The sequence below is a fragment of the Hippocampus comes genome, unplaced genomic scaffold (assembly GCF_001891065.2).
Source record: "Hippocampus comes isolate QL1 unplaced genomic scaffold, H_comes_QL1_v1.1 scaffold9, whole genome shotgun sequence".
Taxonomy (NCBI): domain Eukaryota; kingdom Metazoa; phylum Chordata; class Actinopteri; order Syngnathiformes; family Syngnathidae; genus Hippocampus; species Hippocampus comes.
Genome location: NW_017805275.1, coordinates 605,660 through 628,046, shown reverse-complemented (window position 1 = coordinate 628,046; position 22,387 = coordinate 605,660). Strand labels below are relative to the sequence as shown.

Here is a 22,387-nt window from a genome sequence, read left to right as displayed (position 1 = left end):
GTTGACACCCACCCGCCTTTCTCTCGGTGGTCTTTTTTCTTCCAGCCTGGATAAGATTCTGGCCGCCATGACAATTGCTGCCGAGCGGAATAATAAAGACAGATTTGCTCCAATTGTGGAAGGACTCGAGAACCACGATGCCCAACAGCTTCAGGTTAGGATTCCCGTATATGAACTTATACGGACACACACACGCGCACACACACACACACACACACACACACACACACACACACACACACACACACACACACACACACACACACACACACACACACACTACCAAATAGCTGCAGTCATACACGTTTCTCCATTTCTTATTTCAAACCACAAGAACTATAGTTTATTCCTAGCTGACCTAATCCGATGTGATTGCGCATTCATTTATTAGTGTCATGAATATGTGTGTGCTTGACAAAGATCATCAGATTTTTGTTGTAGTGGCAAATCAATCATTTCTTGGTCATCGTAAACTGTGAGGAATTAAATGTTAGGGTCAACAAGAGCAAATGGATCTGCACTTGAACGTGAGTTTCTGAATATGTTTATGGCATTTTACAATTGAAGCTACCAAAGGAATGCAAATTTGTATGACACTGATTCAACATAACAACTCGTGACCCTGCTGAGCTTTGACAGCGGTGTGAAGTTTCCGACAATATAGACCTCGATAAGGATTAATTTTAGTACAACACAGTTATTTGATACCACCTGCATTCATTCGGAACATCTTCATAAGAATAGCTACTCACGTGTGAGAAAGATAGCAGCGGCAAGTGTGTGGCACACCTCCTCTGGGCGTGGCAGAACACATCAGAAGGGGGGACCCCCCCCCCCCCCCCAGCTCATTTCAGTTCTCTGTCAAAAATCAAGCTGTGATTCTTTGGTGAGAGGAACACGTGGAACTTGGGGCGGATATTAATTGAAACGGATTCATGTGGTTTGCAGACTTGAATTAGGAAAGTCGCATCGCTACACAATGGCTGTTTGTATATACATTGTTTGAATTTCAGTCATCATGTCATCAGTGGTCAGGACTTCCTCCAATGTTTGATTTTTGTAGCACTTTTTTAAAGGCAGCAGGAAGCTGGTTCCATTTTGTTTTCAGCCCCTCAAGCTTGATTTTGTCACGGCGACCATTTTTAAGAGCAGAAACAAAAATGACAGCGGTGACGTCTTCACGTCCACTTGTCAAGGCCACATCACCTCAGGCACACGATGAGATGTGATTGCTGGGTGATATTCAATATGACGCCCAGAGCTTCGTCGCTGCTGCAGCTTTAATTAAAAACGATAACTTCCTTGAGCTCCCCCTTTTTCTTTCCAAGGTGCTTCCGATTTTTTTTCTTTACCTCCTCTCTCTATACTTTTCTCATTTCTGTCACATATTATGAATATTTCCTTTATCTTCTCCCATTTTTTTTCCTTCCCAAAGTCTCAGAAGGCCTTGGTGTGAAAGCCAACAAAAGAAAAAAGAAAAAAAAGATTAAAAAAGATAAACAGTCATAAAAACGAACCACTGAATGCATGTTTCTGTATACCTAAAGTGGGTAATTATTTATGGAATAACTTCTTTTAACAGCAAGGACAGCGCAGCAGAATTCTTACAGGAAACTGCTGAGGCAGTGAATAAAGAAGAGACATATATTTTTTGCGATGAAAGTGGTCTTTTGTACTTAAACGTTTCACATTAATGACAAAAAACTCATTGTTAAATAAATGAAAATGATTCACTGGAAAGTAAATAGAATTCTCTCCCCAACCAATTTGGACCTCTACACTGAATAAAAACATGGTGATTTTTGGTTGCACAAAAAAAAAAAAAAAGTATTAAACTGACACTAATCATTTGTTTATTTTTGAGAAAAACTTGAGAAAATGACATTGGTTTACCACATTTTAATCTTTTGCAACCTTTGTACATGTTTGAATTGAATAAATCAGAAGGATCTTTTTTTTCAGTGTATGCCAGCAAAATTGTATTTCGAAGGAGACATATTGACTTTTTTGCCGAATTTCAAAATTTTGAAAACGAAACAGTCCCCACGTCTGAGTAAAAGGTCTGACATTCTTCATTCCAACTACACAAAGGCTATCAAGAATGACAGTGCCCTGTGATGCTCTGCATTTTTCGTGGGGGTGATTGTGTCTCAACCAAAAGATGGCTGTTCACCTGCCTCTTGGACCAGCCCAGTGGCCCCTTGTTCTTAAACAGCCCGAAATCTGAGGAGAAAGGCTAAGCAGGAAAAATGCAAAGAAAGTCAGACTTTGTCACCCAGCAACACAAAATCAAACTTGGACGGGGCACCGCTTGGAAATGGCAGATCTTCACCTGCCAAGTTATGGATGAAGGAACCCAGAATGGCTTGAGCAAAGAGAATGACAAATGGTTTCTTCAAACTAGTTGTTTAATTTCACACTTGATGGGTGGGCAGCCACCCACCACGTTCCCTTTCAAAATCACAAAGGCAACACTATAGTAGTGTTTGGAAAGTCAGTGTTTTAATTCTTTATCTGTGCGGTGCAAATCTTCCCCATCAAAACGCCCCAACCGCACGGTGCCGCATGCGGCTGAGTTAAGTTTGAAGCTTGGTGCATAGACGGGTGAAGAAACAGAATTTTTCATGAGCTTCGTGGCTTTCTCCATTCACATGAAGTCTGTGAAGCTTTTGGGCTTGAGGTTCTTTCATGTGCTCTCTCGCTAGTGGATTCGGTAAAGTGTCAAATTTCTGCGTGTAAAGAGGAAGAAGCGGTTCATTTTATTTATGGTAGTGTGTGGTCAACGCTCTTAATTGAAATGGGGTTCCCATCAGAATATTTCAACATTGCCAATAAAATAATGAAGAATTTTAAAGGGTTGGTGAACAAATGTATATTACTGTGCATTAAATGAATACCTCCGATTCTTATTCAACGACATTTAGCTCGGGCACAGTACGATGATATTATCCTTGATGTCAACCTGTCAAAACAGAATGTGCCCAGTAATGCACAATTAGGTTGTTTGAAGGAAAAAAAAAAACTTTCGCATTGAATGCCAACCGACGTCGTTCGGATGGACAATATGATCAGTTAAGCGTGAGCATTTGTTTTGACTTCTTCGCAGCATATCCGAGCCAATCGTTCAGGTCAAGGTTTTCCAAAGACAACTTGCAGCATCCATGGGAATTCTTCAGCCCACTATTGATTGGCTGTGCAAGGAAAAGTGTCTTATCCGCGGTCTTCTCCCTTAAAATACCTTTACTGCTCATTAGAATTGATCAGCGATTTCCAAGTACCGGTAACCGCGCACACATTCAACACATGCAGACTTTTTCCTTTCCAATAAATCCATCAATAATGCGCATCCAGACTTCTCACCTTGCCTTGTCTTCTCCTCTTTTCACTTTCTATCGACCGCTTCTTTTCTTTTTCCTGTGGCATTGACAACAGTATTAAAACAGAACCACAACATGAGCGGTTTGAACCCCCCCAAATCCATCGCAGAGGAAATATCGGTTCCAGAATAACGGGATGGTTTTCTTGATTTTGTCCGAATCTGCTCATGTGTTTTTCCCAGGTCGCTTGCATGCAGCTCATCAACGCGCTGGTTACCTCCCCGGATGACTTGGACTTCCGGATACATCTGAGGAATGAGTTCCTAAGATGCGGCCTCAAAAAGATCCTGCCTGTGAGTTATCTAAATGTCACGTGGCGGCATTGCTTTGGGTTATTTTGCATACATTCAAGCCCGGATGGAATTTTTGACTTGTGAAGAAGCTCAGGAGATGAGTTGGGTTGCAGTCTAACAATTTATCAGGAAGGTTTTGAATGTATATTCCTCAATAATGTATTCTTGATTTGTCAGAATGCAGTTTATTTTCTCTCTATGCAGAATATTTCATTTCACGAGTCAAGTCCCGTACAGACTTAGATTGTAATATTTGTTTATTTTGTTTCTTTCCATGTTTTAATTAACATCACTTCATGTCATTAATATAAACTATCACTTTTAACTTCCCAGATTCCATTTTGCTCATACAAAGCAAAGGTTGAAAAACAACTAAAATATTTATGTTTGAAAAAATATTCTCAGTACCTTTTTTTTTTCTAATATTGCTAATTTGCTTTCAACAGTCAGGAGAAAGTAACGTTCAGTGTTGAGTTCCGTTCATTACAAAAAACTACAAGACATTCCCCTGTTGTCCAACAAATGAGAAATGACATGACAAATTGAAGCAAAATAATATAACAATTCAAGTGATGAGTCTCGCAGAAATCCGATTTTATCGAAATGTTGTGATTCAATTGAATACCCGCAATTGACAAGGATGAACATTTGAGTTTTCATGGCTTTCAATTTAACAAAGACAAGTTAGAATTTGACATACACAGGATGTCAGTGATATATTTAAAACACTGACTTTGGAAATGACGAATCAAACAAAAATCCCTACTCTTGCAAAATTTCATTAAATTTGAATGGAAACAGTTTAAATTATTAAAGATAAAAAGGGAAACGATGTGGACACAAATGGCCGGCATAGAGTCCAGAGGGGTCCACCAAACACAGGCGTGTCCAGCTCCGGTCCTCGCGGGGCGCTGTCCTGCCTGTTTTCCATCGCTCCCTTCTGCAACACACCTGATTCCAAGGATCAGTTCATCGGCAAGCTCTGAAGAAGCAGCAGAACGATCCTCATTATTTGAATCAGGTGTGCTGCAGCAGGGACAAATGGAAAACAGGCAGGACAGTGGCCCTTGGGGAACGATTTTGGACACACCTGACCTAACATTTATCATTTTTGGACAAAGGTGAACATTTAAACCACTGACTATTTATCTAACTGTTTCCAGGAGCTCAAAGAAACAGAAGAGCTGGACATCCAGCTCAAGGTGTTCAATGAGAACAAGGAGGAGGACTCCATCGAACTCTCCCATCGCCTGGATGACATTCGGGCCGAGATGGAATATCCTTTCGCCCCTGTCCTGTCCTTTTTGGCCCTCTGTGTGAATTATGTGGATGACCACTTGTGCTGATGTAGCAGAAAGCGATGAGTCAACATGATGACTTTGATTGACTGAAGTTCCCTGGCGATTTGCTTCATTAGAGAGGGATTTGAGGATCTTGTGCACAATATTAAGCTCCCTCTCGGCTGCCAGTTGGGCAAACACGCTCCTGTTCTTCAACTTCCACCTCCTCGCATTACTTCATCATTCGTCTACATCTTCTTATATTTGTTTTGTGTTCAGGGTGACTCAAGGCAACAGCAAATCTCAGCTCGGTGAATTCACACGCTATGTACAACAATGTGACGACGACTCTGACTCCTGCAACCACAATGCTATGAACACCAACACTATCAACAACAAAAGCAACAACTACGACTACGATAGCTACTACAAGGATCAATGGGAATCCTAATACATACAAGTATGCCGCTGTGACTAACGACAACAAAACTATACTTGTTATTTTACTACTGCTACTACTACTTGTCTACTACTACAACAGTACTTCTCTTAACAAAAACCATGATACCATTTTTGACAGCAAAACTACGACCACACTAACTATAGGACAGCTAACCACAACTCTACTACTCCTCCTCCTCTTCCTCTGACTACTAATCAAAAGCACTGTTTGACGACTACTGACAGTAACAATGACTACACTGCCACAATACGACTATTACTACGCTTACCACCAGTACTACTACTACTACTACTACTACTGCATTGTACAAGTGTTCAAATTATCGTAGGAAAGTTTGCCGCTCCGAAATACTGAGGATGCTTCTCTTTCTTTGTCACTGTCCTCCTCCATCCCCCCATGGTGACCATAAGGAAGTTAATAAGTTGGCACTAATTCAATCCAAAATCAGAAACTTCTTCACCAAGCTGTTTAATAATTCACCAATCTTCTCGGGGGCTACGTATGAATGAGCGGCACTGGGAGGCGACATTCCAGACACCCGACATTGTTATGCAGATGTCCGCAGCCTTTTTTTCCCCAAATCCCATCAAATCCCACACTTGTCCTGCTGACACAAAGCACTGCCGTGAGTGACATTTCACGTTGACACACTCAGGTGAAACGCACGTGTGTGTGTGTGTGTGTGTGTGTGTGTGTGTGTGTGTGTGTGTGTGTGTGTGTGTGTGTGTGTGTGCGTGCGTGCGTGCGTGCGTGCGTGCGTGTGCGTGTGTGTGTGTGTGAGGAGGTGGGGGTGGGGTTGGGGGAGCCCACTTGGATTAATGATGTGCTTGAGCGGGTTCACAAATGAGATGGCCCAATGTTTGTTTCCAAGGACAATGTGGCGTATTGATCGCGGTGCTTCAGGGTATCATTTTAAATGCCTCGGCAGCCCCTCTGCCTACACAATAACACCACGCCGGTGGTACTTGTTCTTACCTGAGCGTGCTTCTTGTTTTTCCATGATTATTGACCCGCTCAAGCTTCTCCCGTCTGTGTCCGGCTCGGGTCCCGGTGCCACCGAGGTGACTGCGGAACATTCATAAATATTAAGCAGCTGTGGAATGGTGATTGATTGACCCTACCACTGACTGGCCTACATCCCACTGCCACCGCCACTCATGTTTATTCATTATTTGGCGAGAGAGAAGAGGGGTCATTGAATGGATTGGCATTCTGCGTTGGGTCCATGTCTGCAGCTTAGTGATAGATAGAGCTACTTGGATATTTTCCCAGTCTTGAGCTCCTTCTTATGTCCTCTCCAATGTTGCACTAGCCAGGACATAATTGAATCTCGCAGGACTGGTAATTCTCCCAGGTTTCATGCTCAGCTAATACGAGCTAGGAAATATGTACTTGAGAGGGTCCTCTATTCCCACCACTGCCTCTCGACAAAAATTGTTTCAATTCAAGATGCGGTGGAAATATATAAGAACAACTAGGTGTCAAGTACCAGATCCAACATAACGGGTGTGAATACAGGAAGTAAGTTGTGATTTTTCCTTAAATGGTCATGTTCCCGAAAACGGTGATAAATTTGGCCAAATAATCCGAGTAAACAACCCCAAAACACACATAACTGCCCATTGATAAGATTGCATTTTTGTTTTACGAAATGTATTTTTGACACTGGTTTAAAAAAAAAAAAAAAAAAAAAAAGTCTGTACCTATTTTTTTTTCTAGCACATTTATTTAATTTTTTTCATGTTTAAATTTGACCTGTAATAACTTGCGCAATACAGATGCCATTGCTCAACCTAACCCTTATTCCATTAACATTATTAAATGTATTGCTCTATTAAATATGTTTTTTTTAAATTACCATCACTGTCCTGTGAAAAACACGTATGTCCATTTTTTTTCTATTACGTTAATGGGGTGTCCGAAACACGGATTTTTTTTTTTTTTGAATGAACGTGCATGTTTTTCATAGGACAGCCATGTTATGAAAAATTGATGTGCGAGAGAAAAAGAGGGCATATTCGGAATCAACGCAAAAAATATAATCTAAAGAAGTTCATCCTCATCTCTGATTTAAATAAATAAAAATAGAAGTGTAATCTTTACCATGCTATTCAGTTTTGTTTTTTTTGGAACTTGAATTTTATTTACAGAAAAAATAGCTTTTATCTTTAAGTGCCTCACTTCAAATCGACACCTTTTGCTAAGATACTGCTGTTCCTAAAATGGTGGCCTTGACACTAATAGACGCCATACCTCAGTTAATCACCTGGATCAATATCTCCTTTTCATTGTGTGACCAATGTTTAGGTAATGTACTTTCTCATATACTGGCCTCCACTCAAATAGTTGCTTTATCCATGTTAAATACCTGGCTCCTCATCCATTTGAATGAATAAACTGCTCATGTAAAATAGACACCTCCACTTTGCGGTCACCTCTAATCAGGTGCCTGTTTTCCTCAAGTATTAGCCTCTACTCGAATAAACACTGTGCCTCATTAAATGGTTGAATTGGCATGCACTTCAATCAATGAATGCCTCACCTCAAATAGAAACCTTCCAATGTTATTGACCTCTGCTAAGGTACTGCTCTTCCTCAAAATATTCCTAATCGATGCCCTGCCTCAAATCATAGTCATCTGCTTTAATAAATAAATGCCACACGTCAGTTACATATACCTCCCTTTGGTTGGTTGAATTCAACATTGTACAACCTCAAGCATTTCACTGCAGTTCTTCATAAATAGTTTATGCAGAGTTTACTTTATTTTGCCATTATAAGTATATGAGGGTGAGCGGGTTCAATTTGCAATAACTAATTAATAAAACAATTATAGGAAAAATTCGAGAAAAATACAATTACTTTGAAAATACTTGCGACAACAGGCACTGTATTTGCCCCGTAGCAAGTAGTTTCAACGTATGGTGTCATTTTAGAGCTATTTTCCTTCTCCTAAAGCAGATGCAAGAGTGCTATCATGTGGCGCTACATGTCATAAAACGTTATTTCATCACTTTTGCTTCAATGGAAACATTTTAGGAGGTGTACTTCATATTGAGATGGCAGATTATCATCTTGTTGTCTGTGTGCACATTTATAAGACAGGTTTGAGAAGCTTATTGTGCTTTTTTTTTCAAACAGAATGAAGTTCCATGGGGAAATCCTTTTTTTTTTTTTTTCATGCATAAACAACTAGATCGCGCTGGCGTCGTATTCGGTAGCGCTCTTTAAGTTCCTAAAGAATATTGAAATTTTTATGAGCACAAATCAAATATTGACTAGTGTTTATATGTAATTATTAAACCCATGAATTCAGTACAAAGAGGTGAACATGTAAGAGTCGTACACGGAGAGTGATTGAAGAATGAAGGGCATTGCAGATTGAGACATGTGAAGGATGTGCTTTAGATGTCGGAGCTGTCAGTGCTCCCTTCTGGGGCAGGCTGACAGAAGACACATAATCAATACCTTCTGCAAATTTAATAACCTGCTTTTCTCTTTTCTTTTTTTTTCTCTCTCTCTTCCCTTTGCCGTGCAGTGAATGCCAGTTTCAATCACAAAAGTGACTCTCAGCATAATTGTTGTTCTGCAAACGAGCCCCTCTCCCCGTTGTCCTCGCCTGCAATGTTCAAAGTTTTTCGTCATCTAATTAATTTTTTCCTACTTTGAAAGCATCAGAGTGACAGGTAAACCAGAGGGAGTTATTGTATTCCTTTATTTCCATACTTCCTTCTCTCCTTTAAGTTAGCGCTTATCATGGTTTTCAGCTCCCCAGAGAAAGCTGATAAGAAGAATCACATCTGTGTTTGCTTTCGCCCCATGATGCCTGTCAGGAAGCGGAGGTGTGAAAAGAAAACAAGAATGCATCAAGCTGTGTATTTGAATGGTGTTGAGAAAGAAGGTGTTAGGAATACGTGAATTGAGGCTGATTATAGTTGCCCGATTGTTTCCTTTAACTTCGCCCCCTCTACTGACATGAATGAGGTGTATCATCTCTTATCCAACATGGTGAAAGACACGGGCTCTGAGGCCTACTTCCTGTCCATCCTGCAGCACCTGCTTCTCATCCGGAACGACTACTACGTCAGGTAAGCTGGTCACTGACATGATACCTCTCTCAGGAATTACTTTGCAAAGTATAATAAGATTTACAGAAATTCCTCAAACCTAAAATGGTGCACGCCTCACCGCTGCTAAGGTAGAGAACTTTCTCAAGTTGACACTTGCACTCCAGTTGGTGGCATGCCTCAGTCAATTGCTCGATTCAACGTTCACTTAAGGCCGTTTTTCAGACGGCCAGCCAAAATCAAATTTTTAGCCCATCCAGATTGAAACCAGATGGCTCTTTTGTAGTATGAACAGTCACAAAGCACATGAAATCTGATTGTTGCGAGGCGGATTGAAGCCACAGTCGAGAGGTAGTTTTATATCGCCTTCGGACAGGATGGGTCTCAGTCTGAACAGCTCCACACGCATCGATTACATTTGACTGTCTGCAACGTCACTCTACGCGACACAAGATCTATGCGCCAGATCAGAGAGCGCCAATCAGGTTCGTGCTGGCCTTGAGATGTTCATATGGGGCATTTTCATTCCGTTCGATCATTTGGATTGATGCTAATCAGAATCTATGGCTCCATGTCACACCGCCTATTTTCTGGATACTCCGCTATTGTCTGGAGCCATGCTGGCTGCACTGCACCGGAATATAGAATGCCACATGTGACGATTATGGCAACAGACCTGGGTGTGATTGCTCTATTTAAAAAAAAAAAAAAAAAAAAAAAAAAAACGTGCTCTGATGGGTCTTTAACAACATGACATTCTTAAATGCTGCTAAAAGTGTTAGTTTTTCAACTTTCACCTTTCGAGAGAAAATGTGTCAGTCACTGGGCCGGATGGAGTGACACTGATGAATTCACTGCTGCGTCAGGCTTTTTTTTTTTTTTGCAGAGAGCAGACTTGTAAAAAGAATGTCGGAAAGTGAGGGAATGATGAGAGGAGAGAGATGAATTCATCATAGACACGTTGCTCTACCCTAGGAGTTATAAATAATGCATTGTTCATCTATAAGGAGGAAGCGAGGGGAAGGGACTCGCATTAAAAAGCTCCAGCCACTTCCACCTCGGCTTCAGTGGTCGTGTACCGCTCTCCAAGTCAGCAATAAGAAGTCGTTTGTAACAGTGAGCTTCTTTCAGAGTCAGAGCAGTACTCTAAATTGAAATCGTTTTTACAAGTGATTTTAAGGCGAGTTGATTTGGGCTGTCACTATTTTTAGACTTGATTCTTCTCTCGATGATGCCATTAATGAATGGAATATTCACATCACATTTTATTTTGCATTAGTGTGTTAAAAAAGCTGACCACCATTCTTTTTGAAACCAGTGACAGGTTCAGTCATTGTTTTGAAGTAAAAGCAGATGTTTGCAAATGTCTTATTTTGAATAAACACAAAAGATAAATCAGTCTGCTTTGATGGAGGACGACATTAATCGGAGAATAATTGTTGATGCGGGGTTGAAATCAGATATTTGGTGAATATGTTTACAAGTTAAATGATGTCTCGAAACGATTACTCCATTTTGACAATAGTTGTCGATTCATTTGAGAATCAACGAGTTGTCGATTAATATCGGCACCTTCTCGTGTCGGGTATATATGCTGGATTCCCTCATAAAGTGCTTGCACAAGTTTATTTCCACAACTGCAGAGAGTAACAAGGATCTGTTACACGTGAGGCATTTATTGGCCTTTGAGCAACTATGGTGCTGAATCCACATGAGAGAGGTGGGCAGGCAGGCCTCTATATTAATGATGATGATAATATACACTACTACTTCCATCTCTGTACTTTATGCCCTGTGTTTATTTAATTAACAGAACTTTATAAGTAATATTCACTTCTTGTTTTTAATAATATTTTCATGCGGATATGTAAATATTCCAAGATTTTCATGGCTTGTGCTCATGTTCGTCCTGCCAACGTCTCCTTATCATTAAACGTCACGTTGCTGTCAAAGTCAGATTTACAGATCTCATGTCTCTTAGCAGGGAGTGGTGAGTGTTCCGGTATTGACTGTCGATAGTCTAAACACCCGGGTCAATGATATTTTGTGATGTTTTGGAAGGGAGAAAACAGAAGGAGCCTATTAGAGGTGTGGCTTGTATACCGTATATTGAAGAGTGATTGTTTGGGGAAGAGTTCCGATTACAGTTGGTACTCTTTGCGTAAAAGCAGTTTGAATGTAAACAGCGGTACTGTATATGTATTTGGGAACATTCTAAATGGGGCCGAAAGCATCGAAGTGCCGTGTCGACTGTCATTGCTGTGAGTTGTTACTCTTCCCTCGGGGGTTCAGTTTATTTTTGATAATTAATCTCTCAGTGCAAGCCTAATGAATGGGAGCACATCAAACCCGCCCTGTAAATATCGAGCAGATGTGCTCTTTTGGAGCACGCCGATATGGGGATTACATTGGCTGTGTGGAGGAGAGCTGGATCAAGTGGCTGAGATGGCGCTCGGCAGTGACTGGAAGAACTGGAGGTGCCAGAGTCAAAAAAAGGAAGAGGTGGGGAGTGATGCAGCGGGACATATGCTCGCTTTTTTGGAACCCTGCCCTGCCCACCGTGCAGAGACCTGACAGTTCTGGGTCACTCTTGCCGTCACTGTGGCCGCTTGGCGGCGGCGGAGGATGGAGGGCGGCGGGAAAATAGGGCGGCTTATTGAGATAATAACAGCGGGTACGCGGGTGACAGTTGTAAGCTGAGCGGCACAGCGCTTAAGCCAAGCAAGGCGACGCTGGCGAGCTTCATCCAATCACGAGTGGGCGAAGCTGCCAGCTCAAGCTTTACAGAATGGCATTCCGGGCCTCTTTTCGAAACGGATTATTTATTTATTTTAAAGAAGAGCACCTTAATGTTTCTTTTCATTTCTCTTTTACTTTGGCTCAGACAGTTACACCCTCACAAGTTTGTGGACACAAAGGTGATTCCTCCTCCCACGCATAAACAGCTCATTCTTTACAGCCGACATCTTGCAGGGACTCCGCTTGGTTTTGAGAATTGCTTTCAAACACGTGTTTATGCCACGAGCCGTCGTATAAATAATTAGTATAAGTACACATGAGAGGCTCGCAATAACTTCGAGGCGCATTTTTGCTGATCAATGACTATTTGAGGAGCAACATTGTACTGTTTTGGAACATTTTTTTGCAGCTTAATCAAGCAACCTGAAGTCAGACTTTGATTAAATAATAAAACTATGACAATATAATGGCGGAGTTGGAGGCATGCGGCCATTCATTTTACTATTTGAGTATCCTACTGAAAGTTCTTTCAAATAATCACATATTTTGATAGGACTTTAGAAATTAATATAATTACAAAAACTTGTGATTAAAAAAAAAAGCTAAATATATAAAGCTCCCAAAAATTGAATTGATTATATTTTATCGATGCATTTTTTAAAATCATGCATGGACACAATTATATTAGTGGAAATCATAAGAAATATATTAGCAAAGCTATTTTTTTGATATACTGTGTATACCGAATTTACAAAATATGACTCATAGCATCTTTGTCACATCAATAAAAGCTTGTATGTTTTCAAGTCTCAACTGTAAAAGCTATCCTAATTAGTTTATATATCCACATGCAACGTTCCATACAGCTTTCATAATTCCGAGATAGGTAGATCCCCCTAAAATGAACTGGGGGGGTCAAAGTCGAGTTTAGAGAATAATTATTTCTCAGTTAGGAACTCATCTTAAATGGCAATCTATTTGCTAAATGTCACAAGCAATTAAAGTTGATAGTTTCACCGCCAAAAAGGTCACGTTTGCCGGGCCGTTCCGGCGTCTCTCACACACACACACACACACAATCAGGCAGCTGTATAACCCTGCTAACTTCTAACTAGCTGACATGTTTTCCTGGTCATTGTGCTTTCAATTACGCACATTACGCTGATTAGATTTACATATCTTTTTTTATGGTTGCTCTAATTGGCAAAGATGATTGCAAATTACGCGAGAGGGCTTGCTGTCACCTTGAAATGGACACACAAGCCGACCATCGGCCACAGTGTGCCTATTATCTGCTCATTTCATGACAGGAGTGAAACAAGTGATCAAATTTAACAAGGCACTTGGCAATTTTTTTTTCCCCCCGACTTGGCATTTTGTGACCTCTCCTTCAGATGAGGGACTAATTTACACTTAATTAGTCGTGTCGAGTTTGTGTCTATCATATCCCCCGTAATTGTTCTGCTTTATGCTTTGTGACCCGCCAGGCCTCAGTACTACAAGGTGATCGAAGAATGCGTCTCTCAGGTGGTGCTGCATCGAAGCGGGATGGACCCCGACTTTGGCTACAGTCGCCGACTGGATGTGGACTTCACCCATTTGATTGGTAACCTTTCCTCCTTGGTAGGGGGGTAAACCGGGAATGTTTCCCTTAGTACGTCGACAAACAACCATTCAATTCCTTTTTTAATCTAACTACTATGGTTATAAACTAGAGCGAGTGGCGACCCTGTAGTTGTGTGACATCACCGTCTTCAAGGTCATGAATGTTTCCGGATGAGTGACTGTTTAACTGTGGTTGGATAAATGAGTCAGGGGATGGGGCCTTGCGCAGTGAGATATGAACTGGAAAAAAAAAGATATATAATTGTAAAATTCTAAACATTTGAGCTCTATCCCACACAGATGCATGATTTTGTCTGAAAGTGCATACTTTGCAGCGTACAGCTTTACATCCACTGCAAGTGGAGATCTTGCGGTTCCTTGCAAACGTACTTTGCATGCGTCGACCTCCTGCATGGACTCCAGCACGAGTGAGGGGAGGGGCTGTGAATCAAGTTGGCTTGATGCCAAAAGAAAGAAAATGCAACCCATCCACACAAGTCCACATATACAGTTATATAAGTGATGACATTGTCACAATTCAGTTGAAGTCATTAGAAATTAGAATTGCATTGTTGTGGAATGCACAGGTTTCAATTCTGCACGCTTCAACCAAGAATGTATTCACAGTCTGGCCAAATTGCGAATTTTTGCATGTTGCATTCAGATTCAGAAAACGTTTGTTTTCATTTAAATGGGTCAATTATGCTTTTAGCTGAAATTGATTTAAGAAAGTGACAAGAACACAGCACAAACAGTTTAGTTCAGAACTTGCTTTCTTGTAACGGACATTCTCTTTTCTCAAATGTATGGTCCAGAATGCTGCTGTTGTTTACGATGTCTCGAGATTATGCTACAACGAGTCTTTTATCTTAAAATATGGCAGCTATATTAATGATTTAGAAAAAAAAATCATTGAAATGGCTCTTTAATCTTTCAATACAATTTCTTTTGTCAAACTAGAGGATTACATTCCAACATATCAAAATATATTTCAGCTTCCCATTTGGGCAGAGAGTCAGTGATGTAAATTGTTACTTTATTTTGTTTCTATATTATTCCTTAACAATTCTGAATTTGCCACAAAGAAACATTAAAAGTTCAACATTCTAGATAAACATCCTTGCTCACTTTGCGGCACAAAAAGACATATGGAACACTGTCTCTTCTATCTTTGTACTGCTTTATAAATAAATAAATAAATAAATAAATGTCTTTTTCACATCAGGGGGTTTCTACTTCCCAAAACTATTTCCCAAAAGGATATGCAATTTAATGAGAATTTGTTCTTCAAGTGAGTAAATGGCCGACAACACAAATTGTGCAATATTTCAATTCCGATACCCGTCCTTGCAGACGCACACACACGCTCACACACATGCACACACTTACACACACCTACACACACTCATATGCTCTCAAACAGTCTGGTGATAATTAATGTTGCTCATGTGAAACCACGCACGCTGGCAAAATCACACATGCGGGAGAGATGTCTCTCTCTTTCTCTCTGTCTGTCTGTCTGTCTGTTTGTCATTACTTTACAATAAAACTAATACAGTAGTTAAACTTAATTCACAGCATAAGTGAATAATGTAGATGACTAGTGGGATACATTGTGTTTCCAAAGGGGGCTCATTCTGTCATCTAAGTCCACAAACTAGTCAAACCAAGCTTCGAGATGAATGAAGGACTATTTGCTTGTTCTTTCTCAGAAACAAATAAACGTCAAAGACAAAACAAAACAAAAAAGCTTCTTTGGCAGAGGCAAGGGAAAAAAAAGTAATAATGCACGGGAAGGTGCGTCTAATGTATTGATGCGTGTGTGATGCTGTCTTGCAGATCAGTGTGTAGACAAATCCAAAGTTGAAGAGAGCGAGCAGAAAGCTGCCGAGTACTCCAAAAAGGTGAGGCATTAATCACTTCAACAGGCCCCTTGCTTGGCCGAGTCCTATCAGGAAAGTCTTTTCTTCCGCACTGCTTCCAGACAAGCTATCGATTTTCCATGCTTTAATCAATACCTCGCTGCGACGCTACATGATCCGTATCAGCATTACAAGAATCAATAGCGAGGTTCTGATTTGTGCACAGTGTTGGGCTGCATTTAAGTTTAGCGCAGGTGTTTTGATGCGTCTTTGCTCCGAGAGAGAGGGCTCCTTAATGTGCATTTCATTGCTCGTACAGTGAAAATCGAATGCAATATGTTTCGGTACGTTGGTCGACTTCCAAGTTGTTGTAATTTCAATACAAAAAAAAAAAAAGGATGTTCCTTGGAGATCAATTATGTTTACAGCTCTCCTCAGCTTTGTTTATAAAGCACTTGAAGCCATAGCTGCATACAAAGTGATGTACACAACGTAAAACTTGGACAGTTAAAACAATAAATTAGTAACGTAAAAAGTATTTTGTCCTTTAATTGAGCCCATTTTTTTCCTGATGGATGCCTTTTTCTTTCATCACCGTGTTTCAAAAGTGGCAGATGCAGAGTTGACCATTTGATGCCGACTGAAAGGATTTCAAGTGAGATGCAATGCCATCACACATTATGAAAATCATACAATTTGCCCCACATTTAATACATATGGCCAAACTTTTTTTTTCTCTTTATCCTTTCCTGTTATATGAATTGATGCTAAGTGAGGTCAAAAGTTAATGCATACAATTAGAATGTATTTTTAAAGCTCACCTTTGTGACGCAGAGGAGCCTCCGGCTGTTTCCTTAGTTCTTTTTTTTTCTTCGCCATAGCACCTTACCAGCCCGGTGCATGCGCCCCGCTGGTTCTGTGAAGTCATTGCGCTGACATGTCTTGGTTTTGTGCAAAGGTTAAATCTATCAACATGTATGAAATCCAGGCCTGAAACAAAGATAAAGGACAACAGGACTCCCGGGTGATGAAGACCGCAAATAGAGCGCCGTGGTTTCGGGCGTCTGTTGATGTGCCCCGAGGCCGCTCTCCAGAGACGCCCTGCCGCTCGCCAACCTCCGCTGCCTTGTTTTCATCAGTATGCACACCTTGACATATTTGTGTTCTCTTTCTTGCAGTTTGACGAGGAGTTCGGCGCACGGCAGGAGGCGCAGGCTGAGTCTCAAAAGAAAGAGGAGAGAATCAAAGAGTTGGAGGTGAAGATCCAGGCCCTGGAGTGTAAGGTACATCCACAAAAAAAAAACAACCTGCGGTTATTTCTGGACTGAACGTTTCACCCAGATGGAGAGCTTTTCGCACCTCTCACGGATGTTGTCGAAGCGGATGTGAGAACATTTGATTTAATAAAGGGTCAATCTCCTTAAGTTGGAGCTCTTAATGTGGCTGAGTGTCGGCATTGAAGCTTTTCCAGTGTAATTTTATTGTCTTGGAAGTGGATTCCATTTCTTTTTTTTACTGCCTTTGAAAACATTTCTTGAGCGCACAAAACTACTTTCCCATTTTAACCCAATTGCAAACATTTTAGCAGTTTCTTGAGTGGAAATAGCGGTAAACGAATTTAATGTAAGCCAATATTGGAAGATGAAAGCATAGCCGCAACACCAACGGCACCGTCATACTCAAACTGGCTCGTCACTATCTCACTTCCTGATTACCAGAGATGGCCACTTTACCCTATTTTGCTGGTCCGTTCTACATCCGTGACCTGGGCACCCATATCGTCATCGTCCCTCTATCCTTATTGTCTTGTAATAATTGTCCTCTGTCCCCGTCCGTCCTCGTCTTATTAAAGCGCTTTCGTCCTTGCATTTCACCAGTCTGTCCCCCCCAGAAAAAAAAAAAAGTGTCCATGCATGACGTATGAGGATAACAGCAGAGGCCAACCCATCACCAGAGCCCAGCTTTAAGGGGGGCACATGAAATGTGTGAGGGGGGCAATTAATACCCAACAGACAACACTTACTTTACTCCATATATGCACGCAGCACTGTCAATCTTAAATGGCAAGCAAGCGTTATCATAGACACCATTTACATTGCAGGTGCATTAACAAGTAGTCAAACTCATTCTTACTCTTTTGTATGACTGATCCCTCAGAAAAAAAAAAAGAAAAAAGTTACATCTTGAGAGTTTTACATTCGCAACTACTGAAATTAAACCCCCAGTATGTCATTCTATCTTCAGTTTTGCAATTAATTCTTGTGGCACTTTGGAGGGGGGGACGGGGGGTCAAGCCCTTTGCACAGTGTATACGCGATAGCACACCTAAATTTAAACCAAAATAATAATCCAAAAACAGGAATTCATCTTTTCAACTCTTTGTATAGAAATGTGCAATTGATCGTGAACAAGTCCCACTTAACTGTAAAGCTATTAAAAATATACCCTTATGTTCATTTAATCCTTACTGTTACAAATCCGCATACACGGGGGAATGTGTGTATCATCTCCATACACACAAACAATGAAATCAAATAATAATAATATAAGAATACATTTTTTTATAAGCGCCTTTCAAAACACTCAAGGACACTTTACAATCAAAACAAGAACAATAAAACCACAGATAAAATTATAAATAATAAAAGGAGAGATGAATTTAAACTGAATTTAGCGACTCGAAATAGTTGACGCCGGCAACATCTCCGCCGCAAGGAGCACCAGCTGACAAAGCCCCGGAAAGTTTCCCCAAGGCGCGTAAATGTCCGTGTTCGTTTGTACGTGTCGTTTAATGATGCAACGGGAGTAACAGCCAACCAATCGCCGTTTTTGATCTGCTGTGAGTTAGCCACGTGAACTGCTCCAATCCCATCTCAGCAACAACAAGCTCTCTGATGATTGCGAGTGTGTTTTGCTCCCTTCATCCACGTTCGACAGCGCGCCGCTAAAGTCATTAACGTTGCAAGCGCAGGCCATTTAAATCCCGCGTTCGGCTCTTTCCATCAAAGCCATCCTGCCATCACAGGCATGTGAGGCTCAATGCCCCGTTTTCGCAATCACTCCACCTCGGCCGAATGACAAGAAGGCTTTGTTGAACGCTAAGTCTTCCGCCACCCGGAATGACATGTCGCATCCTGGTGTCAAGTGTGTAGCTGATCAATTTGAGAAGCGATACCCCCAATATGACGTCGACAACGATGGCGTAGAAGAACCCGAGCACTGCCAACACCACCATGCACATGAGGAACTGTGTGGCGTCACGGTGCAGTTTGAAGTTGGTGGGCTTGGGGTAGAGGATGGAGCGCACGAGCTGGCCCTTTTCTGTACAAAAGCCTGTTGGATGATGGAAGACGAGTGTATTAGCATTAGGAAGGCCTGCCATCACAGGCATGTTTTTTTTTTTTTTTTTTGGGTCATTATTTTTTTAAGAATGAAATGGATGCGAATCCTAACCTTTCATCTGAAGAGACAGCCTGTCAGACACTCAAACTTGTGTCGTATCTGCTCACCTTGTTTGCCACAACCAGGCACATTTAATGAACGTCGGTCTACCAGACAAATTTTGGCATTGTAACAAGCAGCCTGTCTGATGTGCCTTTTTGATTGTCCCGCAATTGAGTGGAGTAGTGCCTCCGCCCGCAAACATCAACAAAGGGACATGGGAATCACAACAAGTGGGGAATCATCTGCCCTTTCCCAAGCCGTAGCGTAGCAGAAGGAAGCCATTCACTGCAGTCGGGCTGGAGATGTAATGAATAATGTAGCAGTGCGGAGGTACGCAGCGGAACTCTGCGCCATCCCATTAATAGCTTTTAACAAGCTGACAGACTTGTAGCTGACCTCAATCGGCCCCCGGGAAGAGCGGGCGGTCTACACAGGGTCGAGCCCATCGCCACTCAGGCTAGAATTTAACTTTTTTTTTTTTTGTTTGTTTGTTTGAACACTTTCATAATGCAGTCCAAATAAACAGAGTGATCAAGCAAAACATCACTTGAATAAAATATGGAAGGTGTCATCTCTAAAACATGCATCTCTTGCATTCAAGTAGTAGCCTTTACCAAGCATGGTGTAACCTTGCTTAGTTAAAATTGTTTATTAGTTTTTGGTTGTCCAACTAGAATTTAACTCTGGAGAACCCAAGAACCCTTTTCTTCTTTGGAAAATGATGAATTATACATTAAATGACTGCTATATGTTCACTGAACACCAAAATATGTTTTTTTCAAATATTCAATGCTTTAATCCTAATTTAGGATTAGGGCCAAATGTGACCCTTTGGGATTTAAGGGTAGCATTTGAGTAGCAGAATTTATAGGGGCCAAATTTGACCCTGTGGGTTCTCCAGGGTAATTAAAGCTCATAAAATATTTAGATCCAAACAGTCTTTTGCAGAAATATCCTGTGTCTCTGTTACTGTAGATATAATTCTCATGCCCCCCCCCCCCACACACACACACTGCCTTTTATAAACCAGGATGTATTTGCCTTAATTCAATGTTTTAGATGAACAACACTGACTGGGAATGTGAAGAGCGTAGTGTGAGAGCGTGAGAGCCGTAACAGAGGTGGCATAGCACTTATGGGGAGAGGATTGATGGATAAATAAAGAAAGAATTAGAAGTTGTACGTCACTAGTTATTTTGATGGGACAGGGTGTGGAGTTTCATTGTCAGCTTCTCTCATCCTGTTGTGCTAAAATGAGTTGTTTTCAGACCACTGGTTTATACATAACACCAGACAGACACTGTGACTGACTTCACCCAAACGCAGTGCACCAGACCACAGTAGTCGTTGATATCTACTTTGAATATCCCCAGTTGATAAACAGTCAAATAGTAATACAGTTCAAATACAAATGTAGACCAAGAGTCTCCGTTGACTCGGGAAGTAGGGCCTGGACATGTACTGTTCCATACTCCACTGGCACCACAACATCAAACAGCCAAGGGGACAGGCAAACATTAAGTAGCAGTAAGGTGGATGGAAGTCTTAAGTCAGGGACAGAAAGAACGAGGGAGCAGGTTCCGGGGCAGGTAGAGTTAAAAACAGGAGACCAGTCCAAAAGGTAATGAAGCCATGCATCAAAGTGGAAGAAGAATATAAATAGTTTGCTGGTGTTTATTTGTAACACGATCAATAAAGATATGATCGACACATCCATGGACCACGGCACCGGTGTTCTTAAACAACACATGGTCCCAGGGGTACATCTTCAAACAAAATAATTCACATACAAAAATGACTGTCACACATCTAAGAACATTGAAATGTATTTCAAAAAGGCACTAAGAGAACAAAAAAGCAAATGGAAGAAGTGTGTTGAAGGAAAGGAGCACCCATGGATGCTTTTTTCATGGTGATTTTCCTCTGAAGGTACTGTAAATGACATGATGTATTACGTCTTTTTTTTTTCCTTTTTTGAACCATAAAGATACACCACAGTGTGTCTCTCGCACATCAAACAAGCTCATTGAGGGGAAACAAAGGAAGCGTGATGTACTGGCACTGTTTAAGCCGTGTTCTCTTTGACCCCGCTCGCAACTTTAATGCTTGTCGGCTCGGTGTATCGTATGTGTCATACAGTGTGTAGCATGAGTCTTTTCTGTCTCGCTAACCCTCCTTCCCATGTGTGTGCCTCTGTTTGCTCCCTCATATTTGTGCTGTGACTTCTGCGTGTGTGTATTCCTGAGTGTATGTGTATGTGTGTTTGGCATCTGCAGTTAACTAATGAAAGTGACAAGCTCAAAGAGGCTCAGAGACTCATCAGGGAATCTGAAGCCAAGGTGGGTGTCTTCGCTGCACATGTGGCCCTAAAAATGCATCCACCCGTTCGTTTATTTACTATTGTCATAATCATATATAAGATTGAAGCTTTGAAAAAATATACAGTCCAAACGGCACTGCAAACACATTGAAATGGTGTAAAATAATCCCTGACCATATAATAATATTGTTTGTAACAATAAACAATGCTTCCAATATATGTTAAGTGAAAGCCGGAGGGTGGGGGGGTGTGATAAAAAATATTGCGGACTGTTATGAAGAAACGTGATGTTAGACAGAATGGGCGGAACTGCAGTCTTTTACACGTTTGTCATTTTGGCTGGTCAAGAGTGTTTTTTGGAGCCTAAAAACACCAATATTTGAAAACTGAATCTCAAATGGGACTTAATATGGACACGTTTTTGATAATAACAGAGATAAAAACATAAAGGAGCCACAGTTGGTTGAGTTGATGCAGACCTAGGCGCCATCTTTAATTGTGAGTCCCCAGCCATCTCGCCATCATTTCGTACATTCACTTTTAGGGATGTAACTGTGTTTGGCTCCAATGAATTCCTCATCACTCATTTCATTCTTTACTGAGTTTGATCTGGATCTGAGGTATGAAGACGCCATAATATTGTGTGGCTACCGTTGCAAACGACTTAAAGGGCTCAACTGTTGCATTGCCTGTGACAGAACAGGGATTGAAGATACATTTCTGCAGGTGCAGAGGTTTGAGGAGACACATTCGGTATCGACAACCGCCATTGTACATTGTTGTCATTAATCGTGTCCACATTAACAGAATGCTCAAAACTTAGCATCACCACAATTACAAAATGGCAGCACTCATCAAAAGGGGACAGGATTTTAGTGCCATGTAAGAGTGACATTTGTGTGTGTGTGTGTGTGTGTGTGTGTGTGTGTGTGAGTGT

The 22,387-nt window shown here is 41.1% G+C and overlaps 1 protein-coding gene across 9 annotated transcripts in view; it reads left to right on the top strand.

Annotated features, from left to right (window-relative positions):
• diaph2 (diaphanous-related formin 2) overlaps positions 1 to 22,387 on the top strand; it is a 375,631-nt gene that overhangs the window by 122,422 nt on the left and 230,822 nt on the right. For 8 of the 9 annotated variants that reach the window (XR_002168264.1, XM_019869829.1, XM_019869828.1 and 5 more), the window contains 8 exons: positions 46 to 154; positions 3,560 to 3,670; positions 4,834 to 4,946; positions 9,385 to 9,501; positions 13,707 to 13,825; positions 15,664 to 15,728; positions 16,865 to 16,969; positions 21,407 to 21,469. Coding sequence is in view for 8 of the 9 variants with exons in the window: in XM_019869829.1 (XP_019725388.1) it covers positions 46 to 154; positions 3,560 to 3,670; positions 4,834 to 4,946; positions 9,385 to 9,501; positions 13,707 to 13,825; positions 15,664 to 15,728; positions 16,865 to 16,969; positions 21,407 to 21,469 (802 nt within the window). In the remaining variant the exon portion in view is untranslated. The remainder of the gene's footprint in view (positions 1 to 45; positions 155 to 3,559; positions 3,671 to 4,833; positions 4,947 to 9,384; positions 9,502 to 13,706; positions 13,826 to 15,663; positions 15,729 to 16,864; positions 16,970 to 21,406; positions 21,470 to 22,387) is intronic. The other variant, XM_019869833.1, reaches the window with a different exon arrangement.